General features: G+C 56.6%; 1 protein-coding gene across 4 annotated transcripts; it reads left to right on the top strand.

Annotated features, from left to right (window-relative positions):
* The first annotated feature begins 296 nt into the window (after window positions 1-296).
* PFKFB3 (6-phosphofructo-2-kinase/fructose-2,6-biphosphatase 3) lies at window positions 297-24,516 on the top strand. 4 transcript variants are annotated; one of them, XM_082848879.1, is made up of 15 exons: window positions 297-456; window positions 7,369-7,494; window positions 8,475-8,571; window positions 9,150-9,216; window positions 9,680-9,754; window positions 10,139-10,195; window positions 12,373-12,497; window positions 12,979-13,186; window positions 13,619-13,765; window positions 13,889-13,993; window positions 15,337-15,466; window positions 16,093-16,155; window positions 16,270-16,334; window positions 18,109-18,282; window positions 23,329-24,516. In XM_082848879.1, the coding sequence occupies exons 1-15, from the start codon at window positions 381-383 to the stop codon at window positions 23,377-23,379; spliced, it is 1,566 nt and encodes a 521-aa protein (XP_082705005.1). In that variant the 5' UTR covers window positions 297-380; the 3' UTR covers window positions 23,380-24,516. The 4 variants fall into 4 exon arrangements, with proteins under 4 accessions (XP_082705005.1, XP_082705006.1, XP_082705003.1 ...); XM_082848880.1 differs by having other exon boundaries at window positions 23,332-24,516; XM_082848877.1 differs by lacking the exon at window positions 297-456 and having other exon boundaries at window positions 7,033-7,494.
* The last annotated feature ends 1,808 nt before the right edge of the window (window positions 24,517-26,324 follow it).

The raw sequence follows: 26,324 nt of genomic DNA on the forward strand, positions 1-26,324 counted from the left end.
CGGATTCTTAAAAGCCCGGGAGGAGCGCTGGGCATCCCAGCAGAGCCAGAGAGGAGGCGAGTTGATGTGGACCGCGGCGCACTCGAGCCAGCGCACAGGGACCGCGGCTGTCACGGCGCTCCGAGCATCCCGGGGCTTCCCGAGCGGAAGAGTCCATCCCTGCGGGAGCTAAGGGTGCAGCCCCAGCCCTCCCGCTCCTCTCTGGGAGCCTCACGCCTCGGGCGAGCGTCCGTGATTTAGCACAAAGCACGTTTCCAAAAAGCCGCGCTCTCACGCACGCACCCCCTCCCCCCTTTGTTTCGGGGGTCGCCAGACCGCTCTCCTCCCCAAGTCTGAATTCTTCAGAAGGGGCGGAGGGCCGCCGAGTCTCGGCTGAGAAGATGCCCCTGGAGCTGACTCAGAGCCGGGTGCAGAAGATCTGGATCCCGGTCGACCACCGCCCCTCGTTGCCCAGATGTGAGTGCAGACGTGCGCGGGGCCGGGCTGCCGGGGAGGGCGCGCCGTGTGGACAGCGAGGCCATTGTGTGGCGGGCGCCGGCCGGGCGCTTTTGTGCCGGCTCCCCTCCTCCGGCGCGCTCGGGCGGGCCGGGCGCCGCCCTCCACGCCGTCCCCGAGGCCCGGCCCAGGCGCCCCCAGCTCCTCCCCGCCGGCCTCGGCGCGAGGCGGGGACGGCGCGGGCGCTGCGCCTACCCTGGCCGGCGTCGGGGGCGCTGTGGCCCGGCCCGCGGTCTCCGCGGAGCTCCACTCCGCTCGCGCCGGGAGCGCAGAGGGACCCGGAAACAGCGAGCGCACGGGACGGGAAGCGCGGAGCGCGGCAGAAGGTCTCCGCTTCGGGGAGGCGTGGGAAGGGACGTCTGCGTGTCCCCCGGCCCGGGCCCCGCTCCTGGGCGCCCGCCGCGCCTCCGCGGATCTCAGCCCCCTTTCTCTGTCCGTCGCTACCTCCCCTCCTCTCTCTCCCCCTCCTTCCCTCCCTCCTTTTTACCTCTTTCCATCTCGCCTTTCCCTCCTATATATGTATCTCTCAACCTCTGTATTTCCACTCCCTCTCACTCCATCTTTCTATATGTTTCTCTCTCTTTATATATCTCCTGTTTTTCTCTCCTTCTTTCTATGAATTTCTAATCTCCTCTCTCTAGTTCTGGTTTTTACCTGTCTTCTCTCTCTTTACTGCTGTCTACCTCCCTCCTCTCTTCCTTTCCGCGCTCCCACCTCTAGCTCCTGTGCTGGAGCCTACAAGAGAGTTGTCTGGAACCAAGTCTTTGTGCAGGTTTTGGGGGGGGTGTGTCTGCGGATGGGTGACTGCACAGTTGGCAACGTTTCCCACGTGCGCGCGCGTGTACACACACTCACTGAGCTCGGAATTTGCTGGCAGTTCACCTCCTCGCCCTGTCCGTCGTGGCCCATAAATGCTTTGGGAAGGTTTACCTTGGGCTCCGTCCCCAGCCAGGGAGAGAGCACCTCTTAAAAGGGTGGTGCGGGTGGTTTGAAGGCGACACTCCTCCTCCAGGGAACCCGCCCAGGAGCCTGTCAGGTGGCCAGGCTGAGACAGCCGTGTTTTGCTCCAGGTCAGGTCAGGTTGCCTGAGAGGTAAATGTGGGCTTCCAAGTGCAAACCCTCCAGGTGGTTTTTAGGCATCCACAGAGCCTGGGCACTAGGTGGCCTGCTGACCTTCTCTGCTGCCACGTTTCTCAGGGGATGGTCACCAAGGCCACGATGACAGCTCCTCCCCCCAGGCTTTGCCCAGGTGTGAATCACCCCCCCTGCCCCCCACCAACCCCGGACCTGCCCCAGGAGGTTGGGAGAGCTGGCCCTGGGGTGCTCCTAGGTCATCCTGTTGATGGGGACCTGGCCAGGTGCTCCCCACACTGGGGGCGGGGGGGGTGCTCTTCCACCAGCTTGACCCCTCTGGTCCAGCGGGCTACAGAAGCCTGAAGGACAGCTGGGCTTCTTTACAAGGTAGCCGAGGGCTGGGGGCCTTGCAGGTGTCTTGTTCCACCAGCCTTTCAGGTATGCTCTTACATAGCTCGCTGAACAGGCTGACCACGGTCTGGTTGTATTTCTGTAAAACCTATTGGTAGTGAGGAATGCCCCGCCTGAAATCCTGAGGGAGATGGCGAGATGCAGAAACAGCCGCAGCCTTTTTGACTTTTGAATAAAAGATATTGATGGAGTGCTCGGTGAACTGTAATGGGTCATACAAATATGGGTTGGTTCTCTAAACGCCTGTATGTATGCGCATACAAATGCGCACACACATTTAGTCGTTCCCTGGGGTTCACGGTGGGGTGAGAGCTGGGAGGTCCAGCCGGTGCCGGGGTGCTGAGATTGGCTGGCGTCCGCTCAGCCGCGTGATTGTGAGAGACACAAGTATGCAGCCATGCTTTTCCTCCAGGCTTCACAGACCCATCCATTAGAATCTATCAGTCTGCACGTCTCACACGCAGATGAGAGATTTGCCTGAAAATCCCTGTCGGAACAATTCACGGCTTGAGGTGGGGGGTGGGGGGGCTTGCTAAAGCTGATGGATTAAGTCTCCTGTCCCCGCCCACTCTTGGAATCCCTGCCTGTGGCTGTGGGGTTATGTTTTTTTCTTATGAAAATATCTGTACCCTGGATATTTACTGCTTACATGCCATTATTTTAAGTAGCGGTGTCTGTCACCGTTTATATAGTCACATTTGTCTCTCATCCAATAGGGAAGAGAGGGTATCCCTTCTTGGCGTCTTTCCAGATTCCCTGCCCCTCCCCCCTTCTTTCATGGCATTCGGAACCCTGGGTGGATTTTCTCCCTTCTGAACCTGTTCCCGTCTTTCTAAGTGCTGTCCTAGTTGGGGGTGTACGGCAGCCTCCTCTGAGATGTGAAAACTACAAGAGGGCAGCGGAAACACTGCTGCTGATATATAAAGAGCAGTCAAACAAGCACAGTACAAAGCCCCAGACTGATTCGTTTGGTGGTATTTCCACCTCTGAAACACATCGGTGAGGGGCCCCGTTGCTACACCTTCATGGTGGTAAGTGCTTCTTACAAAACCTGCAGCTTCCGTCAAGCGCAGACCATAACTCAGGGAGACTTACTGACTTGGTCAATCAGCTAAATGTACAAAGAAGTAAATCCTCAACGGTGAGAGCTGGCGATCCTTTCTGTTTGTCATCACAGAAAGCTGAGAGGTCTGTGTACAGGTCTGGACTTACTTATCGTTTCCCCGCTCAGAATCCAGTTTCCTCATCTCCGTAAAGTAGGTTGTGTACTGTCTGCTGAGAGAAGGTTTCATCTCAGCAGGGGCTTAGCTCCACTGATGGTTTTCCAACCTAAAGAGGGAAGGAAGGGAAGGAAACCTTCCAGAGAAATCCTGACCTTATCCTTGGGTGGCCACTATAATTTATAGAGGTGATTCTTGGCCCTGACTTCACATTAAAATCATTTAGGGGAGACTTTGGGGAAAAAATCCATGCTGGTACCCCACACCACGTGAGAATTGCTGCAGGTGGGGCCCGGGCATCCTGGTTTTAAAAAGCTTCTTAGGTTCAGCCACTGGTTGAGAACCACTGATTGAGGAAGGAGGGACTGAAGGATTGCGGGTGAGAAAGATGGAGGTGAGCTCCAGGTCTGTCCCTCACTGCCTGTGCAGGGGGACCTCCTTCACTCATGGGTCCTAGTTCCCTCGTGTCTGGGATGATGAAGCCTTAATGGCTGACGGAGGCCAACGTAGCAAGTATCTTACACATATTATCTTGTGATTAATCCTCCCGAGAACCTTTCTGAAGCATCCCTGCATTTCGCAGAAAGGGAAAACCGAGACCCTGAGAGATCAAGTAACTTGTCCACGGCCCGAGGAAGTGTCAGAGCCCGGCCTTGAACTCTGCTTGGCTCTAGACCCTCTCAGCCACCATGCTCTTGTGTTGTCAACCGATTCACTAAAATGCCCATCCCTCGCTGTCTGCGGAGAGCGTGTCGGGTTGGGAGGGCCGTTTGCTGCACAAAGGTTAGGCGCGAGTTAAAATGTGCGTGCAAAGCAATGAATGAGTTTGGCATCCACCACACAGTCCAGAAGAGCTTTGAAAAGAGATTTTGCTGAGCTGGGGTCTCTCTACCCCGCAGAGCCTCAGCCCACCTGCCTGGGGCAAGCTCACTTAGATGTTTTGTTTTGTTTTTTTTAAGATTTTTTTTTTTTTGATGTGGACCATTTTTAAAGTCTTTATTGAATTTGTTGCAACATTGCCTCTGATTTATGTTTTGGTTTTTTGGCCACGAGGCATGTGGGATCTTAGCTTCCTGACCAGGGATCAAACCCACAGGCCCTGCATCAGAAGGCGAAGTCTCCACAACTGGACCGCCAGAGAAGTCCCTAGATGTGTATTCTTAACACGGACCAAGCAGACTCTCTGGGCTGGTGTGATCTCAGGAGAGGGTTTGTGTCCAGCAGAGCACAGTCCAGGGCCAGTCACATGGACCCACTCCCCAGAGAGCCCTTCTTGGGCAGTGGCATCACCGCAGGGTCACAGCCCTTGCCGGGCAGCGGCAGGGGAGCAGGTTGCCATGGTTACTGTAGACACCCGGCCGTGGAACTTCCATGGGGCTATCCTGAGCACTGGCCCTGTCTACAGCTACAGCTTGGCCGTCAGTCTTCCATTAGTTCCCCTGAAACTCGGCACTGAAACATGACTTACTGACTCGTAGGGAAAGAGCACAAGTGATGTGGCATCTTTTTGAGGTTAACGTTTAGGAGTGCCTCTGAGTAGAAGAAAGCTTGCAGGAGGTATGGGAGCAGCGGCAAAGTGTCTTCCATTGGTTTCTTTTATTGTCTGAGCCTGCGTTGTGGTGTCCATGCCACGGGCCGGGACAGCTGTCCTGCCTGCTTGAGGCAGTGGGTTACATAGATCAGAGAGGTTAGCAGCTCAGTCAGGGAGCAGGGCTGGAATTGGAACCTGCGAATGCAGCCTCTGTCCAGGGGCTTCAGACGATTGCTTCTTTACCCCACTAACCTCTGTGTATCCCCTTACACACAAGTACTTTTTGGAAAATCTTGTGAAAATCCCTGTGCTGTTGGGGAGGAAGACGGAAAGGCAGAGCTCCAGGGAGGAAGGTATGAGAGGTGGGAGGGTTAAAAAGGTCTGCAGAGAAGAAGAAACTGAGAGTCACAGGGGAACTGAAGCAGAGGCAGGTGATTATAGGACCGTGAAAGCACTTTGAGATGTGTTGTGAGTTTAAAAAAAAGAGGGGGCAGGGATGAAGAAGAGTAAAACCCGAAGGTTTAGCCACAAGGTTTTGTGGTTTCCCTTCTGTCTTGGGGACCCCTGGGCGGAGCGGCAGCTGCAGGCACCTTTGGCCATCCCTCTGGCAGCTCTCTGAATCTCGCGCAAGAAGCCAAAGGAAGAGAGGAATCATTTCTGCTTCGCCAGACAAAGGAGGGATGGTTTGTTTGGGTTTGAGATCCAGCTTGAATTTTTGGCTTCAGATATCTACTCTGCCGTGTCTTTATGGGTTTTTTTTTTTTTCCTCCCCAAGTGTCCTACTGCCAGAGATTTGTGCATACGATTAGTGGATATAGAAGTAATCCCCGATTTGATAAATCAGTCAGCCTCTGTCTCTGTTTCCTTGGCATGAGTCCAACAAAAGTATTCCATGTATGTGCACAGCTGAGAGTGTGTGTGTGCGCGCGTGCACGTGCGCACGTCTGTCTCTGTGTGCGATGCTCTTGAGAGCAGTGGCATGTGGGGACATCAGATAAGACCAGGGGAAAACCGGTGGCTTGGGGGAAGGGTGAGCAGAATGAGGATCATTTCCAGGCGCAAGCGAGGACACTTTCACTTTCTCCTGTGTCACCTGCAGTTGCCGGAGTGACACATGGCCGACCGGGGCGTCTTTGCCCCCCTCGTGTGCTGACGCAGGGCAGGGAAATGGCCTCTGTCTTCTAGGAACCTGTTTGTTCCCGGCCGATGGCTGCTGGGGAATCCCAGCCAGGGGTTTCTGTGGCTCCCTCGTGTCTCCTGGCCTCCCGATGGCCTTTTTCCTTCTCCTCCTCGCTCTGTGTGGTGAAGGTCACCGATGGTCTAGAAACATGAAAGGAGACACAGCCCCTGTGTGCGGTGCTGGCTGCCTCTGTGGCCCCAGCCTGCAGGTCCAGGAGCAGACCCTGCAACAGCACGGCCGGTGTTTGGACACGTGACCTCAGTTTGGCCCCCAGGCCCAGCATCATGGGGCTGTGTTGGGGTGTCCAGCTTAAGAGGAGGCATCTCCTCAAGCCTGTGCTGTCAGTGGCCTGGCGGCCCTCCCTGCCTCCCATCTGCGGGTCAGGGAGCGGGCAGGCGGCTGGTCTCTGGCTCCCATGGGCAGCCCCAGACTCGAGAACACTCTCGTCACCAGGATGCCGGAGCATCTCAGGGGCAAGACGCCAGCCGAGGAAACACTGCACCTGAAATGTCCAGAACAGGGTTCTTTGGGCTGCTTTCTTCAAACCCAGTGAAAACCTCTCTCCCTGCTGTTTTGTTGAGATTCTGAGGAACGTGGGACAGTGGTTCAGCAGCAAAGTCAGGAGGGGATTTTGCAAATCCCCTTTGACTTTCAGCAAAGTCAGGCAAGACGCTCTGGGTTTCCGGGGCCCCTGCCGGGGCCCATGTGACCTGGTGGAAGCGGGGAGCAGGAAGGGGCAGGAGAGTCTCAGGGACAGATAAATTTGTGGGAGTCAGCCTCCGGGTCCCTGACCTACTTGCATTTGATAAACTCTTACTTGTGAAAATTGCCTTTTAAAAATTACTTATTTTAGGAAGGCCATGCAGACTTCGTGCATGGCGGTGCGGACATTGACAATAGGCTTCTGTCTGTAATTTGGCCGCCGCTGGGGCCCCACCCCCCAGGGCTCCTACTTGCCGCCTCGATTTACATGTTATGTTGCATCAGAAACAACCTCTCCTACTGATAACCTCATCATCACTGGTAAGCCTTACACTCCCAGGGGTGCTTTCTGCTCTGGGGTTAGTAATTTGTTCCTGGTTGGGTTTTGGGCCCTCAGGTGTCAGGCTGGGAATTTGGGGTCCCTGCCGTGTGGACCTCAAAGCAAGAGGGAGCTGTGTGACCAAGGGCTCTGGCCACCAGGGGCCCAGTCCCGCTGGATTGTAAAATGTAGGGGCTTTGAGGTGGGAATGAAAGCTGTGTTTCCGTGGAATTCTTTCTTTTCTTTTCTTTGCCGCACCGTGAGGCTTGCAGGATCTTAGCTCCCTGACCAGGGATCGAACCCTTGCCCCCCGCGTTGGGAGCACGGAGTCTTAACTGCTGGACTGCCAGGGAAGTCCCTCGTGGAATTCTTTAAAGCCTGTTGTGGGCCCCGCTGGCTGCTTTATTCATGGCCCTTTCTGTGTTGCTCTCCCCAGCCTGTGGGCCAAAGCTCACCAACTCCCCAACGGTGATCGTCATGGTGGGCCTCCCAGCCCGGGGGAAGACGTACATCTCCAAGAAGCTGACCCGCTACCTCAACTGGATTGGCGTCCCCACGAAAGGTGAGCCTGCGCCCCCAGGCCGGGGCTGTCAGGCTGAGGGCACCCTCCTGCTTGCCATGACCATCCCCCGCCCCAAAAGAGAATGGCCTTTCCCTCTCCAGCTGCTGGGACTCTCTTTGCAGGGCCGTCTGACAGGGTGCTGTCCCTGTAGTCGAGGGACACACTTTCCTTTGCGGCTGTGCCGCCCTCCACCCTGTATGCTGTGTATGGGAGGGGGAGGGTCTCTTTTCACCGGCTGCTGTCTGGTTCCCACTGCCCTGCATCCTGCCCAGCTCAGCCCTCACCTCCTCCAAGAAGCCTTCTCTGACCACCGCAGTCTGTGTGGATCTTTTCCTTTAAGTTCCCCAAGCCCTTAGTTGTGACACTCCTAAGTTGTGACCGTCATAAAGTGCTGTGTACTATTGATTATATTTTTGCGAATCTTCGCCGGTTTTCCCACCTCCACGGGGGGTGTTGAGCACGGGGACTGATTTTTTCACGTTTGCTGCCCACCCCGCCCTGTGCCCAGTGCAGTGCTTCCTACGCTAAGCGCTGGCTCAGCGCCCACTGCCCACCCTGGGCACGGGCTGCTGATCTGCAAAATGGCTGCTGTGGCCCCGGCCACACGTATGAGCCCTCACTCTCTCCATCCCCAGTGCGTTGGCGAACATCACGGCCCCGATCTTCACTAGGCCTGTGGCTGCCACCTGCTCTCAGGCTCAGGCTCCAGCCCCGGCCTGGAGAGGCCGGCCTGCAGGCTGGGCCATGGGAGGCAACCCTAGAGAAACAAGGTCCTGGGTTTGGGGGAGCTGGGCAGCCTTGCAGGCCAAGCGATACTGGCACAGGACGCAGAGCCCACTGTCTGGTTTCCGGGTCTTATCGGGATCTTATTCAAGTCATGTGCCGGCTTGCTTTTCTTTTCTGGAAAGAGCGATCCTGACCATGGGAGGCCCTTCTGGTGGTCAGCGTGGTCAGCTAAGGGACCTTTCTTTTCCATCCAGTGTTCAACGTGGGCGAGTACCGCCGGGAGGCCGTGAAGCAGTACAGCTCCTACAACTTCTTCCGCCCTGACAATGAGGAGGCCATGAAAGTCCGCAAGTGAGGCCCGGGCTGCAGTGGGCGGAGGGGGACGGGCGCTCTGTAGCACCAGGTTGGGTGAGAGAGAGGCAGCTGGTCCCCCTCCTTGTGTATCAGCAGGAGCCTCTCGGCCTCTGAGCCCCACTGATCCCGCTGTCCGACAACAACATCTCATTAGGAATGAACTAAATCATTTTCCTGGAAAATCATCTGTTTACGTGGGAAAAGGATTTTCTTTTCAGCTCCAAGTGACCAGGGAACTGAAGTGTGACAGCTGCACTTTAGAATCACTTGGGAGCTGGGCACAGCCCTGCCCAGATGGGTACAGTGGGCATTTGTGGGCAGGACCCGGGCATCCGTGTTTTGAAAGCTCCCAGGGGAATTTCAGTGTGCAGCCGGCACAAGGCCGAGTCCCAGGTGCCGCAGCCGTGTGTGCGGGGCGCCCATCGGGGGCCTCGGGCCTGACGGTCCTGCCTGCCTGAGCAGTTTAGCCGTAGGATCACAGGTCACCCTGCTCGTTGGGGTGAATTGCGGGTGCCTGCGTGTCCTCCTGCGATGGCCCGGCTCTGATGCGCCCATGCTCTTTCTGTGTGTTGCAGGCAGTGTGCGCTGGCTGCCTTGAGAGATGTCAAAAGTTACCTGACGAAGGAAGGGGGCCAAATTGCAGTAAGCCTGGAGTCTAAGCCCTGTCTCCGATCCCAGCGGGATGGTGCCCTGGGAGGGAGGGAATGTAGTCAGAGCTGCGTGGGGACACCTCCGGTGGGGACAGGTGTCTGGCCTGAGCCATGAGGGAAGCAGGGGGCAAGGGCAGCACAGGGACTCGGGGGGAAGGTGATCGTCCGGCGGACTCGGGGGCACAGGCAGCTGGACCTGGGGCGGCTGCAGCCGAGGGAGCCACTGTCCCTTCCTTGTGCTCCCTCCCCTGCGTATGGCTGTTGTTCCTTTGCTTTAAATTCTCTTCCCATCCCTCCCCTTCCATCCTTGAGTGCAGGAGGAGGCAGTGGGGGGCCTGGGAGGGTGAGGTCTCTCCTGAAGCCCCAGGAAGCGCCAGGCCTGACCTCTGGTGGTTTGGTAAACACTGTTCAACTCAAACTGGGCTCTGTTCGCTGCCCTTCTTTCTCCCTGCCAGGTTTTCGACGCCACCAATACTACTAGAGAGAGGAGACACATGATCCTTCATTTTGCCAAAGAAAATGATTTCAAGGTGAGCCTGATTTCTCGTCTCGCCTCGGAGCGCGCAGGAGCAAGGGAAGCCCCGCAGGGATTGGCTGGTTCCTGTGTCTGGAGCACCTGTGCTCCATGCTCGGGCCTTCCCCTCCCGCTGCCTGGGTTTTGCTGCCTACAGATTGGGCCTGACTGGTGGGGGCTCTTGGGGGTTACAGCGACTAGGGAGGGGGAGCATCCCTCTATTGGGGGCGGGTGCAGAGGACTCAGGACTGAGTGGCTGGTTCCTTTTTCTGTATTTGGGGATTTATGAATGGGGTCCTTTCTGCTCCAGTGTGGTAGTGACATCACAGTGATACCAAAGTTGGCCCTTTGTGTTACCACATTTGTTGTTTCTTAGCGTTTCTGTCTTGCTTCGTCCCAGGTGTTTTTCATTGAGTCTGTGTGTGATGATCCTACAGTTGTGGCCTCCAACATCATGGTAAGACCCTTTGTAGTGTGCTAATCTGAGAAAAGTGAGGGACTGGGTCGGCCCAGAGAAGCCACCCTGAGAAGGAGCTGGCTCTCCCAGCTGGTTGTTGATTTTGTCTGAGGAGGGATCGGGGGGTCAGAAGTACAGAGCGGTATTTAACTTAAAAGCACATTCTGTGACTTGGACTGGCTTTATCAAGGTCCTTTCAGATGGTTGGCAGAAAGCTGTCTTTGTGGGACATAAGAGAGAAATTGGGGAACCTCGAACAGTTTCTGTTGGTGGCAGGAGCCTGGCAGTTGGGGGGTGATGGGACTGCTTAGGGCAAAGAGCACCTCACCCTTCCGGACGGGAAAGGAGGTAGCAGGCTGGTCTCTTTTGCTCTAAAGGCCCCTGGTAGGTAAGAATGGTTGTGTATTGACAAAAGCACGTAGGACTCAGCGGACAGAAGGCAGAATTCCCAAATTTGGGAAGAATGTGGGTGGTTAAACCATCTTCCTGCTCCTCTCCCTGTACCAAGGGGAAGTTGCCTGAGTAAATTGAGGGTAATTGGCAGTTTAATTTGATTAATTCTTAAATTTTATTTGATAACAATAGCTCATAAACGGAAACGGTTACTATGAAGACTTCACCGCAGTTCCCTTTCTTATATCGTAGATAATTTCTTCTCCAGCTTAAATGCATCAGAGTAAGACGTTACCTGTAAAGAAAAGTTGGTCCGACACTTCTACAGGGAGCGCTAGAGTTTGGCCGCATACAAGTGCGCATCCTTTAAAGGGATGCTGGGAGTTAGTTAGCTTTTGGTGTTGGGCCTTTTCTCCAAGGCAGTGGGAATATTTACACGCATTTCTCAGAAATGAGTTCATATTTCAGGAAGAGCTATTGAAATGGTAGAAAATCAGTCCAGATTGGTTTCAGTGGCCCCAAAGGAAGAGGCTCAGAGTAGGAGGAAACGGAAGTTTCCATGCTCTAAACAAAGGGTTTTGCTGTATTTCTTTGGTTTGGTTCTACCATTTCCACTTGGTAGGGAAGCAGAGTGCAGCTGCAGAATCGTTTTTCCCCAGTGAGCCGTCTACACTCGCTTTGGCCAGAAACTCTGTCTCATCCTCTGTGAATCTGTGGATCTGTTTGCCCCGACCCTGTCCGTGTTCAGAGATCTCTTTCTCTGATGAAGCCTCAAAGCAACTTTGCAGTTTTTAGGCCTTTCTGTTGTGCTTTTTATGCAAAGGCTGTGCTGGAGAAAGGGGTTTGTGAACTGAGATTTTTTTTTAAATCGTGCTAAAATATACATAATATAAAAGGTACCATTTGGGCCGTTTTTAAGTGCTCAGCTCCGTGACACTCAGCACATTGACATTGCTGGGAAGCCATCCCCAGCATCCACCTCCAGAACTTTTTCATCTTCCCGGAACGTAACCGTGCACCCATGAAACTCCCCGCTGAACTCGGATTTTGCAGCGTGCCTACCTCTCTTTTACGGTTGTGGTCATTGTTGAGGACGAAAAGAGCACATGCATTAACACATCCTGGCAGTTTCCCTGAAATCTGCCAGGTTGCTCAGGCCTATTGGTCAGTTATAGGGGATGGCAGGCCCGAGGGGCGTTTCTCCTCTGTCTCTGTCCCATGAGAGCAAGCCTTGGGCAGGAGGACAGGACACGCAGTCCAGGAGGAGAAGCATCCACTGGGGACCGGTGACAAGTGCGTGCTGCCCCCACCTCGGGGCAGTGGAGGAGGAATCCTGCCTGGCACGTGGGACCAGGGCACCGCCGGCACCTCCCGGTGCACTTTTGCTTACGGACAACCTCCGCTTGGTGGGGTGAACGCTACAGGTGCTTATGGGGACTCAGCTGAATTGAAGGCTGGGTTGTCTGGTGGTGACCTGGCTCCTGGATTGATCCCGAATCAGGGCCCATTCAGAGGGGCTCATTAGAATCTGCGTGGATTTCCTGTGTTCGCCCTTCCAGGCTGAGGGGCTCTGTCTGCCCTGGGTGCTCTCCCCGTGGAAGCATGGGGTATGACTCAGCGTCCAGCCGTGTCTCTTTTCCTTTTTCTCTTAACACGCTGGGTAGGGTCGTCATCGTTCTGAGCCCATCTGTGCTTTTCCCCGTTTGCGAGCCCCAAATCCTGCTTCATTCTAAGCAGAAAGCCTTCCAGCATGATTTATCAGCTGCCTCTTTGTGGTGTTACAGGAAGTGAAAATCTCCAGCCCGGATTACAAAGACTGCAACTCAGCAGAAGCTATGGACGATTTCATGAAGAGAATTAATTGCTATGAAGCCAGCTACCAGCCCCTCGACCCCGATAAATGTGACAGGTAATTCCTAAGAGGAGACCGTCTGAGCCACCTGCTTCAGGGCTTTGAATATTATTCTTGATGTTCCCACGAAGCATCTGCTCCTGGATACTTTTATAAACTGTTTTTTTAAGTATCTTAAAGAAAACTCTTGATGACCTATTCGGTGTTGTAGACACTGTGTACAAGTGTGGAAAGGGAATATTTGAGCCCCGTCTTGCTCCTGTCCTTTGATGTTTCCCTCGCTTTCTTTTCCATCCTCTTGCTTTTCTTTCCCCGTGCTCTGGGAGGCCAGCCAGCCTCTCCAGCGCTCACTCCTCTGCGGGAATTACAGACTCAGACCCCCGGACTCTCAGAGAAGAGAGGTTCCGTCTGTGTCCCCAGGAGCTGACACTGCGGATCGGTTGGGGCTGAGTCTTGGCAGTGCGGCTTGGGCGGCGTCGGGGCCTTGCCCCGGCTGTGCTGTCCAGTGTTCTGACGCGCTGGTCGCCCTCCTGTGCAGGGACCTGTCCCTGATCAAGGTGATCGACGTGGGCCGGCGGTTCCTGGTGAACAGGGTCCAGGACCACATTCAGAGCCGCATTGTGTACTACCTGATGAACATCCACGTGCAGCCCCGCACCATCTACCTGTGCCGGCACGGGGAGAGCGAGCACAACCTCCAGGGCAAGATCGGAGGGGACTCGGGCCTGTCCAGCAGGGGCAGGAAGGTAGACGGAGTGCGGGGATGGGGCAGGAAGCCGAGGGGTGGGGCTGTGCGTCCCTGTGTGCGTCTCCGTGTGTGTGTGTCCCTGTGTCTCTGTGCCCTTGTGTGTACATGTGTACATGTGTGTGTATGTCTGTGTGTGTTCCTCTGGGTATGTATATGCACGTGTGTCTGTGTGTGTACGTATATGTGTCTGGGGAGGGTGGAGGGTCTCTTGAGCCTGTGGGGAGGGGGGTGTGTGTGTGTGTGTGTCCGAGGGGAGGGGGTACATGTGCAGTGGCTGCTCCCAGGCCCCCCTCACCAGCAGTGAGGACAGTGTGGCCGACTGCGATGTGCACGGGGACCGGCCCTGCACTGTTTCTCTGGGAGGGAGGGGCAGAGCTGGTGGTCCGGCGTGAGCCCCTCATCCCGTCCGCCGTCTCCCCCCCACCCCCAGTTCGCCAATGCCCTGAGCAAGTTTGTGGAGGAGCAGAACCTGAAGGACCTCAAGGTGTGGACCAGCCAGCTGAAGAGCACCATCCAGACGGCGGAGGCCCTGCAGCTCCCCTACGAGCAGTGGAAGGCGCTCAACGAGATTGACGCCGTGAGTCCGGGGCCGGGAGCCGCCGGGAGTCCTGAGTGCTTCCCACCTGCAGGGGCTGCGCTGGCCAGGTCGGGGCGGCCGTGGCGGGTGTTCCCTCGAGTGACCGCTGGGTGTTCCCCCCAGGGCGTCTGTGAGGAGATGACCTACGAGGAGATCAAAGACACCTACCCCGAGGAGTACGCGCTGCGCGAGCAGGACAAGTACTACTACCGCTACCCCACCGGGGAGGTGCGTGCCACCCGCTCCCTCTGCGTCTCTGGCTCGGGCCTGTGTGCGCTGGACAAGTGATGGGCAGGTGGCTGGAATGCTGCGGGCAGGGGGCTGAGCTGGTCCTTCTGAGGCTACTGTGTCTGGCGAGGCTGGGGAGGCGGGCTGCTAGGGACCTGGAGGGACCCGTTACTGGTGACTCCGGGGAGGAAGGGCCCCTGCGTCCACCCCACTACCCTGTACCAATGCTCGCCCTGGCCCGTCTGCCTTTAAGTCGAGTCTTCCCGAGTTGGACCTTGTAAACAGCTCCCAGAGAAGCACAGTTGTGTTTCCCACAAGCAGCAGGGACAGATGTCTTTCTCTAATGACGTACATGACAATTCAGGAAAGAAAAACAGTCCTGGATGGTGATTCACTGGACACAAGGGCCCCCTTGACTGTGGGCGACATGGCAGACACGTCAGCCAGTCACTTGTACTGACTCCATCGATGCTGGTGGGGGGACCCTGAGGCTGTGTGGCCCCCTCGGGCTGAGCGAGCAGCTGCTGCAGCACTGAGTGGAGAGTGCAGCTGTAGGCGGTGCTCTGGGGTCTCCGCAGGCTCAGCCTGGTGACACCCAGTGGGGGTGCTTTCCGTCTGTGGTGCTTCCTTCCGCTCAGCGTGTCACTTCCCTGGAGCCCAGGACGCTGTCCCTGGTCCTTCCCAGGCCCTTGTTCCCTGGGACCTGCTTAGTGAGAGAGGGGACTAGGGGTGGAGGGAACCTCGGTGGTCTTAAAGGTACAGGCCTACCCCTTCTTTTTCAATTTTCTTTTATTGAGATAAAATTCACATCATATAAAAGTCACCATTTTAACCAAAGTGTACCGGTCAGTGGTTTTTCTTATATTTCACAATATTGTGCAGCTATCACCACTAATTCTAGAACATTCCATCGCTCCATAAATAAACCACAGCCTTTTAGCAGTCAGTCCCAGTGCCTTCCCCCCAGCCCCCGACAACTGTGAGTCTGCGTTCTGTCTCTGGAGTTCCCTGTTCTGGACGTTTCACGTCAGCGGAATCATACACCCTGTGGTCTTTCACTCTGTATAACGTGTTCAGGGCTGTTATGCGCTGTAGTGTGTGTCAGGGCCCCGTTCCCTCACTTTCCCGGTGGAGGGTGAGGGTCAGGAAGGAGCAGTGAGAGGGCAAGGGCAGTTGGGGTGGGTCCCGCAGTGCCCGGGAGGAATGCAGCACACTGATGGTGGCGGAGGGGGGGAGGTTGACGGAGGATCCATCGTGTGGTCTCTGGTTTATAAGTGGGAGAGGGGTGGCCACGGATGCCAGGCTTCTGCTCCAACTCAGTGCCCCGTCCCTCTGCCTTGCAGTCCTACCAGGACCTGGTCCAGCGCCTGGAGCCTGTGATCATGGAGCTGGAGCGGCAGGAGAACGTGCTGGTCATCTGCCACCAGGCCGTCCTGCGCTGCCTCCTGGCCTACTTCCTGGACAAGAGCGCAGGTGCCTGGTCCTCCGATGCATCCTCTCCCGGGGGGTCAGGGGGTTGGGGAGCCAGTCACAGCCCCTGCAAAGGAGAGAGGCAGAGGAAACTGGCCTTAGAGCTGGGGTAGCCTGCTGCCAGGGGTGAGGAAAGGCTGCGTCCCCTCCCCCTCCCCCCGCCTAGCGCTTCCTTGCAGCCCCGGGAAGACACTCAAGCAGTTTGATGCTGGGTGGGCTTAATGGCTTCGAGAACCAGCCTCCCTGAAGCCCTGTGTCTCCACGTCTCAGGGGCTGTGGGTCGGGTGGGGAAGAGGCAGCCCACCTCTAAGGAGTTAACAGCCCAGAAAACTCTGACGTTACTCTTAACACTTAAATGTGGATCCTGACACCTAAATCGTTTGGGAAATTGACTCTTACTCTGGCTCGTTGTGCGAGCGTTTGCGTTTGCTTCGGTTCTGTTCTTTGTCGGGCCGCCTGCCTCGAGCACAGCAGGCCGGCGGCCGGGTTGCGGGAGTTGGGGGGGGAGGGACACCCTGCCCAGTGAGGCCTCTGCAGGTGGTCCCCACGTGGCAGAAGCTCTCACTGAGGCCTGGGGATGTCCCCCCTCAAGTCTCCAGTCTCACCGTGGGCCCTTCTCTCCTTCTCAGAGGAGATGCCCTACCTGAAATGCCCCCTTCATGCTGTCCTGAAGCTGACGCCTGTCGCTTACGGTGAGTGTGGCGACGCAGCCCCTCCGAGACCCGTCTCCCTGGTGGGGTGGCGGTGAGGCTGTGAGCGCGGGGCCCCTCTAACCGGTAGCCGACCTCTTCCCTGCCCTCGCCCAGGCTGCCGAGTCGAATCCATCTACCTGAACGTGGAGTCCGTGAGCACGCATCGGGAGAGGTCAGAGGTGAGTGCGAGCTCGCTGCCCCCCACCCCACCCCCGCACACTCCTGCCCTGTCCTCCTTCTGGGAAGGATGCTGGCAAGCGGCAGCACCAGTGGGCGCCAGCACCGGGGACGCCCCCCCCACCCCCGGCGGCTTGCTTGTAAGGGCTGGCTGTGTCCGTGGGTGGAGTCTGTCTCGTTTGGAACAGCGGCCTCCGTGGCGGCCCTCCCTTCCCTCAGCACCCGCGTGCCCCTCCCTGCCCGTCAGGTGGCTTCTCAGCGTCGTCTTCCTTTTCTTCCTTGCCGTGCTTCTTCCCCCCCCACCTGACCCGAGAAGTGAGTGTTGAGGAGGAAGACGTTCTTGCTCTTTTAAACGTAACCGTAGCCCAGTTTCTGTCCCCTTTTCCTCCGGGGCAGCTAAACGATGGCAGGTTCCAGAGTCACGGAACCCACAGATCCACTCAGTCATCTGCATGCACTCAGGTCCCGGATTCCCACGAAGACGATGAGAGTGAAGAAGGGGTGGGACTGGGAAACACAGCCGTGATTCGGGAGTTAGCCATGGGAGCAGTGGCGGGTGGAATGCTTTTCCAGGAGACCCCAATGCCTGGCCGCACCTGACCCCCCCTCTAGGGTGGGGTCTGGAATTCGGTGGTCAGCCTGGCTGGGCCTCCCAAGGGCAGCGCAGGGTTCTGCCCAGGCGTACATTGTGAAAGAAAGTTTGAATTTACTCTATACCAACTGTCAGACTCCAGCTCTCTGCCAGCATCAGTCCGACCCTTTCTTTTACACTGAGTGTGATGTTCTTGTCCCTGTTGCCAGGGAGCTTGGCCAGAGGATTTTGGCATTAAAATCCCAGCTCCCATGGCAGTTGCCTGGCTGGTTGACCGAAGCGAAGGCGGACGGCTTCCCTTGGCTGTGACGGCACCTCCTGAGCCGGGGTGGCAGGATGCGCGTTTGCCCTCCTTCCAGGAGTAGCAGCCTCCCCGCTGGACTGCCAGCAGCCGGGTTCTTGGGGCTGGGCCCGAACTGGGCTCTGGGGGCCCCTGAACACTTCACTTGTTCAGAGCAGGGCAGGCAGGGGCTTGCTGGAGACAGACCCCAGCTCAGGCTCCTGGGCCACGAGCTACAGAGTGACAGGCCCTGGGGGACTTCAGAGGTCCCCACTCCACTGGAGTTGTCACTTTGTCGGAAGGCTGGTGTTGGGCCCTCGCTGACGGTTTCCTGCGTCTTTGGTCTCCTGGCTGGGGGAGGCTTGCGTTTCCTGACCTAAGCTGGGTGTTCTCGCCGGCAGCAGGAGCGGTGAAGATCCTGGCTTGAGGTCAGTGGGAGGGGGTCCAGCACCATACCTGCTCCCCCCCGCCCCTTCTGCCGCCCCCAGCGGTCGCCCAAGCCTCACGCCCAGGACCCCTGCCTCTGTGTTTTTGGAGGCTGGCAGCAAGGTCCTTCTTCTGATCTCTTCCCTGCTGTAACTGCATCACTGTCTGTGCAGAACCGTCCTGCTCGTCCTCCCTCGCCTGCTTTGCGAACATCGTGTCTGTCTGAGCGGGTGTCTTGGAATGATCGGGTAGGGGGTTCGGGAGGAGAGATCATCCCTTGTTCTTGCCGAGCACTAGACACGGGACGAGCCAGCAGCCCCTCGGTCCAGGGCCGTTCACCGTGGTCGGGCTTGTGGTCTCAGTGAAATCTGGAAGCAGAGAAATGTGTTTGGTTTGGTTTTGGATTTTTTGTTTTGGCTTATTGACTTCCTTTTCCTCGTAACTGTCGCCTTCTCTCTTTTGTCTTTGTCTCGCTTAGGATGCAAAGAAGGGACCTAACCCGCTCATGAGACGCAATAGTGTCACCCCACTAGCCAGCCCCGAGCCCACCAAAAAGCCTCGCATCAACAGCTTTGAGGAGCATGTGGCCTCTACCTCCGCTGCCCTGCCCACCTGCCTGCCCCCGGAGGTGCCCACGCAGCTGCCCGGACAAGTGCGTTGACCCCCTTCTCCTTCCTGAGTCGAGTCTCGTGCAGGGTGGGGAGAGCATGCCTGCTGGGGAGGAGTGTGCCCGGTGGGGCGGTAGCGGCCTCAGGCCCAGGCCCGCTTGGGGGTGCGCGGGGAGAGGACACGGTTGCCGCTCTGAGTGTGGGACCCCCGGATCCGTCCTTGAGACCTTGGCTGTGCGTGCACACGCCCGTTCTGGGGAGGTGGTGTTGCCCGGGCAGAACCAGGCAGAGCAAAGAAGTGGCCGAGTGTCCGCGATCCATTCACATTGGTGAACAGTTTCTTCTAAAGGTTGAAGGCAACCCCCAGTTCAGGAGTCTCCATCCAGCTCTGGGCTGTTGGCTTCTGTGTGTCCCGGGGACGTCTTTTCTGTCCCCGCGCTGAGTATTCTTCCTCACCTGCTCCCTTGCCATCGTTCCCCGTTAGAGAAAAGCTCTTGTCAGATGGGGCCCTGGGAGCGTATACGGAGCCAGCATGGCCGGCCTGGAACCCGGGCTGGAGGACCTGGAATTAGCCACTTTCTCCTATAACGTAGTAAAAAACCCCAAAGCAGAAAACCAATTAGATTTCATTCTTGGGTTATTTCATTCGCTGTGATGGTGAAAGGCTAAAAGATACTAGCTACTGGGCATTAAGATTATTTTCAGAAAACCACCCTTTTCCTCAACAACACCCGAGAATCCTGGCCAGGATGTGAGACGTAGAAATCCCTGGGCACAAATTTGGGTCCCACCCAGTGGTCTCCCCCACCTCCAACCCGCCACGCCTGGCCTCTGACATAGAAATCACAGGCTCAGGTTCGAATTGGATTTGTTAATGAGCTGGGTGCTGAAGGCCCACAAGCTCTTCCTGCGTTTCCCCCAAAACGCATTTAAACCGTGTGTTGTCTGAAAATGTGTTGCGTGGGGGTGAGGGGGTGCTGTGCAGCCCCAGCAGGCCATCGTACCTCTTCAGGCCTCAGTTTTCGCATCTGTGGAATGGGGGAGCAGCAGCTACTGCCGAGGGCTGATCAATGGGGTGATCGTGCTGAGACTCTGACATGGTGGTGTCTGCTCCTGGCGCCGGCTCTGGGCTTTTATTGTCAGGTTCCGTCACCTCCCCGGGCCTTCAGTCTCCCTGTTTTTTAAAATGAGGGAGGTAGACTGGCTGGGAGATGTCTAATTAGTGCTCCTTTCAGGTCTAACGTCAGAGGTGCTTTTTATGAAAACTGAGAACTGAAGTGGTGTGTCAGTGATATCCTGCGTTGGTGTAAACGGTGGGGTCATAGTTGGAAGGTTAGAGGCCGCAGTCACAGACGCCGTGGGGACCGGCCGGGCGGGGGTTGGGCAGTGTGCAGGGCCACTGGCTGGCCAGGCCGGGAGGGTCCAGGGCTCTGTCCCCGCGGAGGCTGCCTGGTCCCCGATGACCTGGGCCCTCACCCTGTCCCTCAACTGACTCTCTCTCCCACCTTTTCTCTCTGCAGCCTTTGCTAGGGAAAGCCTGTTTGTAAGTATTTTTCTCTGAATATTTTTGCTTTTTGCATCTCTTTCTCCTTGCTTGCCAGTTTGGCCTCCTACCTGTTAAAAGTGTTGAGGGTAATGCCAGTTTCTGTGAAATCTGAAGGAGGAAGATGGGACGGGAGGAAGAATAAGGGATTCATGGATTTTCAGAAAAGGATACAGGAAGTCGGAAGTCGGCGGGTTTTTGGTGCCTCCTGCTGCCGCGGCCACCGCGGGGCCGGGGCGATTGTTAGTATTTGCAGTGCTTGGTGGCTGGATGTCGATCTACTTTTTCCCTCTTAGAGTCAGATTTTGGCGGGAGCTGGGTTTGTGCCTGCTGACGTTGTCTTTTAAGTTCTGGGCCTCTCCCGGGAGAGCCCTGGAGAGTTTACCCAGAGCCTAACCTGCAAAACAAAGAGTGGAGGACCCGAGCCTCTCCCTCCTGTCCTGGCAAGGACCCCCACCTTCAGGGGCTCCGGGACCCCCAGGCTCTGGAGGGGTCTGTTTGGGAGCCATCATTCTGCATCGGGTTGTCCTGTATCACAACCTGCTCGACATTTACGGTCGCGTTCAGGATGGGGTGCAGCTTTTTCTCTGCAGAGAGTTCAGTGTTAGCAGCTGCTGGTTAATCCAGCGCTTCCTCTGCTCCGGTGGCCCCCAGCCCCAGAAGGAACTGAGGCCTTTATGTTGCAGAGTTTTAATAAGAGACACCCTGAAATATCATCCCCAACGCCACGAGTCACACCCACCCCGCGTCCCTTCCGCTGGTTAGGCTACCTGGACTAATTCACGCAGAAACGTGGCTTATTCTTGGAAAATAGGAGCTGTTGGGCATCATGCTTGGACTAGGTGGTACCACCTGTTGAGAAATATATTTCATCACTTTACGGCTTGTACACATCCCGAGTCTTTGGTCCTTAAAATATAACCCCAGGAGGTCGCAAGGCAGTTCCTGTCCCTGTTGCCCAGATGAGGGTGAGTCTCTCGCCCACGGTCACCCAGCTGGTTCGTAGCAGAACCAGCCCTCGAATGGGTCTCCCAGTCCCAAAGGCTGGCTGTTTTCTCTCTGCTGGTTTCCAGAACACCCAGGGTCCCATTCACCTGCCTATCCTGGGCACCTGACGTTTGCAGCCTGTGGGGCGTGGCCCCGAGCTGTTCAATTTCCTTTCCCTGTCTTGCAGCCTCTCCCCTGCAGCTGCTTCCCGTGGCCGAGATGTGTTTATTTAATGGTGGGCCTGCCCATTGAATTCAGTCTTTAAGAGTAACAGTCCCACGTCCGTTACCGCCTTGACACCAGGCGTTGCACCCAGGACGCCCTGGGATCAAGAGTTCTCCTTGTGTGAAAACTAGCCTTTGGGTTTGGAACCTTATGGTTTTGCATCTGTGTATATCCTGTTCCTTCTGACCCATGGCCTGATGCTGCCAGGAGAGAAATCTTCTTGCTGGGAGGGGGCCATTCAGGGACATCCCCAACCCTCTAAGGTTGGACTTGGCCATCTCTAAGGCTAATGATGCCTGTAGCCAAAATCCCTTCAGTTCAACAAAAATGTGTTCTCCGGACCCATCACGCCTGCATCCACTCAGGTGTCCCAGCGTCCAGGTGTTTTGATGATGAGAATATGGATGTAGCACTTAGCAAGATACCTGACGTGTGGTCAGGGCCTGGTGCACAGTAGCTGTTCCCGTGGGAGGTGTGATGCCCTGTGCTTTGGTGGTTACGTCCAGGGCTCTCTGGTCTGTGTTCCCTCTGCACAGGCCAGGGGGATTTCTCCTCGTGGGCAGCAGGAGCGCCTAGGGACTAGGGAGTGGGGTGCCCCTGGGGTCTTAGGGTTGTGGCCCGAGGATGCCGGTGATGGTGGTGCTCTGGTAAAACAGGCACGACGCCAGGTGGGACTCAGCGCCCGCCCTGCAGTCACTCTCCACGGGCTGCACTAGGGCTCAGGACCAACGGACCATCTGACCCTCACGATGCATCCTTGACTTTTAAATTTCAAATGCACGCTAAGAAGAGAATCCTACTAAAGATGTTTTGTCTTGTTTTTCTTTCCCAACATGTTTCTTCCTCCCCCCCCCCACTATGCTTGAAAGACGAACTGTCTGTCATATTTTCTCAAAGTTTTCTCCTTACTAACCTTGGAAAGGTAAATGGCTCCGTGCATGCCCTCCTGTCCCCTCCACGTCTCTCTGGGTCATGGCATCTCAGCCCTTGGGGCGTCTCAGTCTGCGTGAAGACTGGCCATTGTGAAGTCTGTGACTCATACACCTTGTGCCCCAGAACTTGTGTGCCCCATTGTCTTGAGATCCTCCATGTGTCCAGAGCCAGGGGCACCATGAGCGAATGGCGTGGCCTGTGCCTGTGGTCCCCCGTGTCATCATTGCATTGCCATCATTCGTGGGTGCTCCAACCTTGGGCATGAGGTGTCCCAGGGTGGGTGGGAGCCAGCACCTCCATCTCTGACCCCACAAGTTGACTGGGTCCTCTCTGGCTGCGAGGCTGGGGGCCTCCCCAGGAGACACCCCGCTCACAGGGGCTGTCTGATGCACTCGTGGTCGGAGGGTCGGTCACCTGGGCTCCTGAGTCCGGCTGAGAGCAGGCTCAGATCAGGCACTGGCTTCCGTGCTGCCAGCCCTGCGATGGTCCTCTGTAGAGATTCTCCACCTCAGCCCCCCGGTTCACGCAGGAGGGGAGCGGGCCTTGGTGATGCTTACATTTCTGTCTGCCTGGGTTCCGCTCTCCCTGCCGCCCCTTTGAGACAGTCTTGGTGGAGACACTCAGGATGCAAGAGAACACTTTTAAAGATTCTGCTTCCCTATCCTGCAGGGAGGCTTAGTAGGGAGGGTAGGTCAAGAGACTGCTGCTGTGTGGTGGCAGCCATCGTCGGTTCCCAGCTGATTGAAAAATACTTTTTAAGGGGCTTTGGGTACTGGCCAGCATCTTTGGGGTGGGGCTTCTGGGCAGGACTGCTTTTATTAGAACGGGGTGAGAGCTTTACTGACACATGCCTTCTCTGCCCGGCTCCCTTGCTTGAGTTCCAGCATCCGAGCTGTGTTCCTGGAATCCAGGTCCCTAGGTCTGTTGTATACCCTGCTGGGAGGAGAGTCCTGATGCTTCTCCAGATTTAACCCCACCCCCACTCCTTCCTCTGCCTGACAGCGAAGCCGGCAAGAGTTTCCCGGGTTGGGGCAAGGGTAGCCTTGGGCTCTAAAGCGTCGTGAGCCGGGGGCGGGGCGGGGCGGGGGGGGGGGGGGTGGCTAGGTGCCGGCACCCGTGCTCCCCAGGACAGCTGTGACCCACAGGAGCTGCCTGCCCTCCCCTCCCTGCCTCCCTGCCTCCTTCAGGCGGACGTCAGGGGCCCTCCCGGCCCTTCTCCCCTGGGACCCCCGGGCTTAGCCTCCACCACGTTCCTGGGCCACCGTTCGGTAATGATGCTCTTCAGGGCCGTGTTCTTTGTTGGGGAGAGGGGGGCACGTCTCGACTGCATGGCTTTCGTCTTTGCTTTAGAACCCTAGTCAACAGCAATGGTAACCGGCTTCCCCGTCTTTTCTCCCGAAAGCAGAACATGAAAGGCTCCCCGAGCGGCGCGGAGGCCTCCAGGACGCACTGACGCAGCCCCGCCGGCGCCCCGCCCTTTCGCTCCCGCAGCTTCGCTCCTGCCCTTCTGTCTGCCCAAGGCCAGCGATCCCGAGGACATCTCCCGGAGGGCGGCGTGGAGGAGGGGCTGCTGCTCCAGGAGGACCGGGCCCCCGCCTGCCTGTGCTCCCCTGGCCTTCGGGCCACGCGCCCCGTGGACCCCTTGAGGCCCGGGAAGGACGATGTGCAGTGGAGGCGGGACGGCGGCGCCTCCCCGTGGGCTTGTTCATCTCGTTTCTGGACCTTCCGTGCTGGGGAGATGACACTGCCCCGAGTCCTAACCTTAAATGGGGCCTGGATCTCAGCTGCTGAAGGTTAAGGGACACTGAAGACTTTCAGAAGGCTCTTGGTGCCTCTCGGCCTGGACGTTGCCTCCTGCAGGGAGCCCTTGGCCCGTGCTAGGTTGGGGTCGGCCGGGAGAGCCTGGAGCTGGACCTGCTGGTCAGCCAGGCAGTGACCCTCCGCGTGTCGCTCATCCTCCCGGGTGTGTGTCCTGTCTCTGAAGATGGTGTGGGACCGTCTAGCTGCGGAGGCAGGAGGAAATACATTGCCGAAAGATCACCGGGGCCTCGCCTTCCAGGGAAGGCTCCTGCCTGGATTCGAGGCGCCTGGGACACGGCTCTCCCAGGGCTGCTGGCTCGTGCACTTTTTTTTATGGCAGAGAGTGTGACCTGAAAGTCACACCTTCAGGAACTTAGATGTTTGCATTTTGCGCCCTTGGGGTTGGAGCTCTGAAAGGATGTGGGAGTTGGGCAGCCTGTGGGGAGGGGAGGGACCCCTCACCCCGTAAAACGGCTGGGGAACAAGGGCCTGGCCTCCTCCTTTGGGGCCTTCATCACGTCCTGTGCTTCCCTGGTGGGGACAGTGGCCCAAGCCAGGCCTCGCTCGCGGCCTCTTCCTCCGAGAGCCTGGCTATCCGCTGTCTCCTGGCAGGATTCAGCTCGGTTCCCTACGCTTGTGTCAAGCGTCTGCTGTGTGCCCAGCGTGGAGCTGGGTGCCTTGGGCGATTCTGGAGGAGAGAATGTCCTCGTTTGCCTTCGTGGCACCTGTGGCATTTTGGGGGCATGGTTCAAGGCAGGGCTTGTGGACACGTGGTTCTAAACACCTGTAGTTTCCGCCTGCGGGTTTTCCTCTGAGGCCTCCGAGGACTGGGGGAGGGGGGGTGTCGAGGCCCAGGAGGATGGATTTGGACTCAGCGGTAGAGTTTGTCCAAATGACCCTTTTCAGGATTTCTGAAAGCCGGTGCCAAAGGTCACCTTCCCTTCCCTTTTTGCCTTCTGCTTTGGGGTCCCACATCCTTACCCCTCTTAGCTTGTGCAGTAGTCACTGGGGGTAGAGGGAGGGGCGTCTAGACAGCTGGAGCTGGGAGTGGGGACAGGAGCTGTTTTGGGGTTTTTGTTTGAGAGGAGCTTGTAGAAAAATTCACGTTCCTCTGGTTGGGAGAAATGGGAACACGATTTAGACACCCTACAACCAGGTTTGTGGGTTTCACACAAAACCATTCAAATCCTCCCTTCCCTTAACTGGCCATCTTCCCAAGACGATGTCTCTCTGTACATTCCTGTGCAAGCCTGGTTACTTTCTCTCTTTCTTGCTGTCTTGTCAGACGTGTGTGTGTGTGTGTGTGTGTGTGTGTGTGTAGGTTTGTGTTTTTAGACAGAGGGGCCTGCGGCTCTGCTCTTGAGAATGGCTCTCTTATGTCCACCTGTGGTTCCTTCTCTGGTTGTCGGAGCTGACCCTGAACTTTGACTCTCTGGCTGGTCTGAGTGGGGTCTTCGTGAAGGTGTGTCCCCCCTTGCCTCTGACTTTCCGAAATCAGTGCATCCACAAAAGATGCGCTTGGCCTAACCCGGGACCTTGGTTTTCAGGAGCCTCAGTGGGGAGAGAGAACATCAATACGGGCGGGGAGGGGAGATGGGGAGAGGGCGGAGGCTGGGAGACTGGAGACCAGGGGCCTGACATCTGAGGAGGGAGGCGGTGGACAAGGGTGTGTCTGAGCCACGGTCTCAGGGCTTCTGCAACACCGACCATTGACTCTCACTCCCTCACCCCCCGGGAAACAGCTGGGACCAATATTTTTAACTTTGCATGTTTGTTTTGGGGGCGGGCTCACCCCTCTCCTTCTTCTGTCCTGAGACTGTGGGCAAAGCTCTTCGTTTGGGGGCGGGGGGAAGAAAGACTGTTGGAACCACGCCAATGACGTTTTCGTTTCTAATACTTGAAATTTATTTTTTTATTATTTTGATAGCAGATGTGCTATTTATTTATTTAATAAGTATAAGGGATCCTGAAGACGGAAAGCTGTATAGATTGGGTCTTGTTAGTTGGTTGGCTTGGGGGCCTTTTACGTGTGATTTCTGATTTCTCTGTGTTCTGTATACATTTGTCTGAATTAATTACCCGGGATGAGGCTGTGCCAGCTTTCAAACAGGGGATGCCTGTCGGAAATTTGTATATTTTGCAGTTGCCAGAACAATAAAATACCTGGTTGAAATACACGGATGAAGCGCGTCTCTGGTCCTTTTTGGGGGGTGGGGAGGAAGAGTCTTTAATCACACTTGGGGTCAGTACACCAAGTTTCTACCACTCAGCCCCATCGCCTTCCTTCAAACAGGACTTGCAGGGAATTCTCTGGCGGTCCGTTGGTTAGGGCTCTGCGCTTCTACTGCAAGGGCCCTGGGTTCGAGCCCTGGTTGGGGAACTAAGATCCTGCAGGCCGCGCGGCGTGGCCAAGGAGAAAAAACAAAACAGGACATGCAGATTCTGATTGCCTAATGTCTGCATTTGCAAAACAATGTTGTGTCACCTTTAAAAAAAAATGAATAGCCTTTATTTTTAGAGCAGTGTTAGGTTTACAGAGAAGAGCAGGTAGTACAGAGTTCTTGGATACCCCCAGGTCCAGGTATACGTCTCCCCTGT

This window comes from Leucopleurus acutus (assembly GCF_964270905.1).
Source record: "Leucopleurus acutus genome assembly, chromosome: 1".
In the NCBI taxonomy this organism is placed as follows: Eukaryota; Metazoa; Chordata; class Mammalia; order Artiodactyla; family Delphinidae; genus Leucopleurus; species Leucopleurus acutus.

Bases quoted from the DNA above. Each gene is read 5' to 3' on its own strand.
- PFKFB3 (XM_082848879.1), top strand. From the start codon at position 381: ATGCCCCTGGAGCTGACTCAGAGCCGGGTGCAGAAGATCTGGATCCCG. The intron at 457-7,368 runs GTGAGTGCAGAC...TGCTCTCCCCAG, and splicing joins CCGCCCCTCGTTGCCCAGAT to CCTGTGGGCCAAAGCTCACC. The intron at 15,467-16,092 runs GTGCCTGGTCCT...TCTCCTTCTCAG, and splicing joins CTTCCTGGACAAGAGCGCAG to AGGAGATGCCCTACCTGAAA.